At 28.6% G+C, this 2,777-nt stretch overlaps 1 protein-coding gene across 1 annotated transcript in view; it reads left to right on the top strand.

The window, feature by feature from the left end:
• Nucleotides 1-2,350, top strand: part of NBEAL1 (neurobeachin-like 1) — a 244,930-nt gene extending 242,580 nt beyond the window's left edge. Inside the window, exon 54 of the mRNA XM_006862026.1 lies at nucleotides 2,249-2,350. Within this exon, the coding sequence (XP_006862088.1) occupies nucleotides 2,249-2,350 (102 nt within the window). The remainder of the gene's footprint in view (nucleotides 1-2,248) is intronic.
• Nucleotides 2,351-2,777: the final 427 nt, after the last annotated feature.

Raw genomic sequence — 2,777 nt, 5'->3', positions numbered from 1 at the left:
GCACCACACCAGGACTCCAATTCTATCTATAGGAATGAGAAAATTCTTTTATTCTCTATCTTTCCAAATACTGATTTGAGATCACTTCTTGGATTTTCAAAACATAAAAACCCGTACAAAATATGAAACATAGACTCAAAAATACATCCCTTTAGTTTAACAAAAATCTAGCATGACTGTATGTCAGTTGTCCTTTTATAAACGCAAGATTGTTTTTCTAGGAACTAAGAATATGCCACAACTAATTCTCAGTTTCCTATATTGTCAATTTAATTGCCAAAAGTTTATCAATTCCTAAATATTCATACATCATAAATCTAATATGGCTATACTCTCAAGTAATTTAATTATTCTTCTAGAAAATCTATATTCTTAAGCATGAAATTAAGCATTATAAGTTATTTATATCACCACCTAGTTTTTTCAGGGATGGTGATATGACAGCATGACATCAGTTGGGGTTATTTGAAGAGAAAAATATTACTACCACAGTATCAGTAGTTACCATCTATCATCAGAGCCTTTTAAAAAAATAAATATTTAAAGATTTCTTTTGTCATTATACTCCTCTTTGTATAATATATTGCTTTAACACAAGAAGTTTTGCTACATAAAGGTGACTGAAACAACATTCCGTTTCAGACATAATAGTCCTCCAGTGGCAACTCTGTACCTCTGTATTTCACTTATAATCTAAGTATGTTTCCAGTCAACACTAATTGAGTTTATTAATAACTTTTCCAAATAAATACTGCCCTCCTGTCTTCTGCTAATATGAAAATTGTTTAAGAAATCTGCTCAGACTGTGCTTTAAAATTTTTTTTCACTTTCTGTGGTTTCAAATGCCTTTTGAATTTGTCCTCCCCCAGTTTGTCAGTTTCTAATTTTTCTGAAAAATTTTTAAATGAGATGGCCATTACATTTGTTCTCTTTTCAAAATTTATTGAAAGAAATGCACCTAAGCAGCTTCCCTTTATAAACCTAATTTAATGTTGTGTCATATTGTTGAAGTTCATTTCATAATTTGCCCTGTTGAAAAGTTTATATACTTTTATATAGAATCTGAACTATACATAGATTTGAATATATCAGCTGATATTTGTATCTAGTAAATAATCGTATTGGATACATAAGCTTGCATAATTGAAAACAATGTATGAATGTGACTTTAGAATATTAAAGAGCTCAATATTTAGTCATGAAAAAGGAAATTTATATTTTTATCCAAAGATCAACATCTTGATTAAGGTGTATTTTTAAATCATGTATCAGATTTAAATATTATACTATCGGTATGAAATTCTTATTTATAATTACAATGGTAAGGTAATAACAGATAAATATAAGTAATATTTCAAATAAAAATCTGAAAGTGAAAATGCAAAACAAGCATACCAAAGCCCTGGTATCTTTCTATGAGATTTGTTTTTATCACTCTAATAAATGTACCCTAGAAAAGGGACCATTTAAAAAAGTGGGCAGAGGAATCATCTTTAAAAAGGACACTTAGAAAAATAATTCCAACAGATTATTTGGTAAGATTGAGAAATGCGTCCCATGAGTTTATTTTGTTTTGTTTTATTGTTTCTGTCCTACCAAGAAATGTAAGCACTTTGAAAAGAGTATTTTTTCACTGGTTCATTTAATATGTAAATAATATTTATTATTTGCTGGGAAGTGTGCTATATCGTACAGATAAAATGGGGTTGTCACCTTCAAAGAACTTACACTATTCTACTTTCTTAAATTGCTCTCTAACATTTTATTAGTAACAATCACTTTTAAAATTCTTACATGATAATGTTTGTTACTTTTTTAATAAAACAATCATTTTACTTTTGTTTTGTATCTTTATGATTGACATTAATAGGACTACAAAGCCAATAGAAGAAAACCCCAAATCTGTGTCTCTGTTTAGATAGATTAGGTATAGTATCCAAAGCTTATTTTAATGAATATTTAATTTTGTTAATATGTAAAATAAGGGAGCCTGGTAATTTTGACATAACTGGTACACTGAATTTTTTTATTTCCACATTAGTATTAGACCTTTTCAACTGAAAGATATAATCAATGTTGTAGAATCTTCTTTTAAATTACTGTTAAGCAAGACTTTTTTAAATGTTAATGATTTTACTAACAGAACCTATTTCTTCATTCTGCATCAGTGATGTGTATATCAAATTCATTTATTCTTTTTTCCCCTTAATAACATCTACTCTTCATTTCTTTGGATTACTTTAAACAGATGCGTTCAGGTCAGCTTTCTCGAAAGTTGTGGGGATCTAGCAAGCGGCTCAGCCAGATTTCAGCTGGAGAAACTGAATATAATACTCAAGATGCCAAGTGATTGTTGTGTCTTCTACCATGATGGTTTACTAGACCTCATTTATTGCTTTGTTACTTTAACCACATCTCTCAACTATCTGGAATGTTTCAGGGCTTTTATCATTGAAAATCATTTAGGGATTACCAAATTTTGGTAAAATATTTCAGATTAAAATATAGGTTATATTATTTAAAATTTTTTATTAGATTTATTGAATACTTAGTAAATTCTTGATCTGTACTAAAGTGGAATTGAGAAAATACATTAGATTAGTACCCATTCCTGTAATTGAAAATTTTTTTAAGAAATTAGGCCTAGTCTGATTATTCTAAATAGCAAAATATAACATATTGTAATTAACAGTACAGATGACTGAGATAGTTGAGAGACATGGTTTGGAATACATTCTTTAGTTAATTATTTTACTGTTTGCTGACCACCATATAAA

Source organism: Chrysochloris asiatica, unplaced genomic scaffold (assembly GCF_000296735.1).
Source record: "Chrysochloris asiatica unplaced genomic scaffold, ChrAsi1.0 scaffold00045, whole genome shotgun sequence".
Lineage (NCBI taxonomy): Eukaryota > Metazoa > Chordata > Mammalia > Afrosoricida > Chrysochloridae > Chrysochloris > Chrysochloris asiatica.
This window is presented reverse-complemented; position numbering and strand designations above follow the sequence as displayed.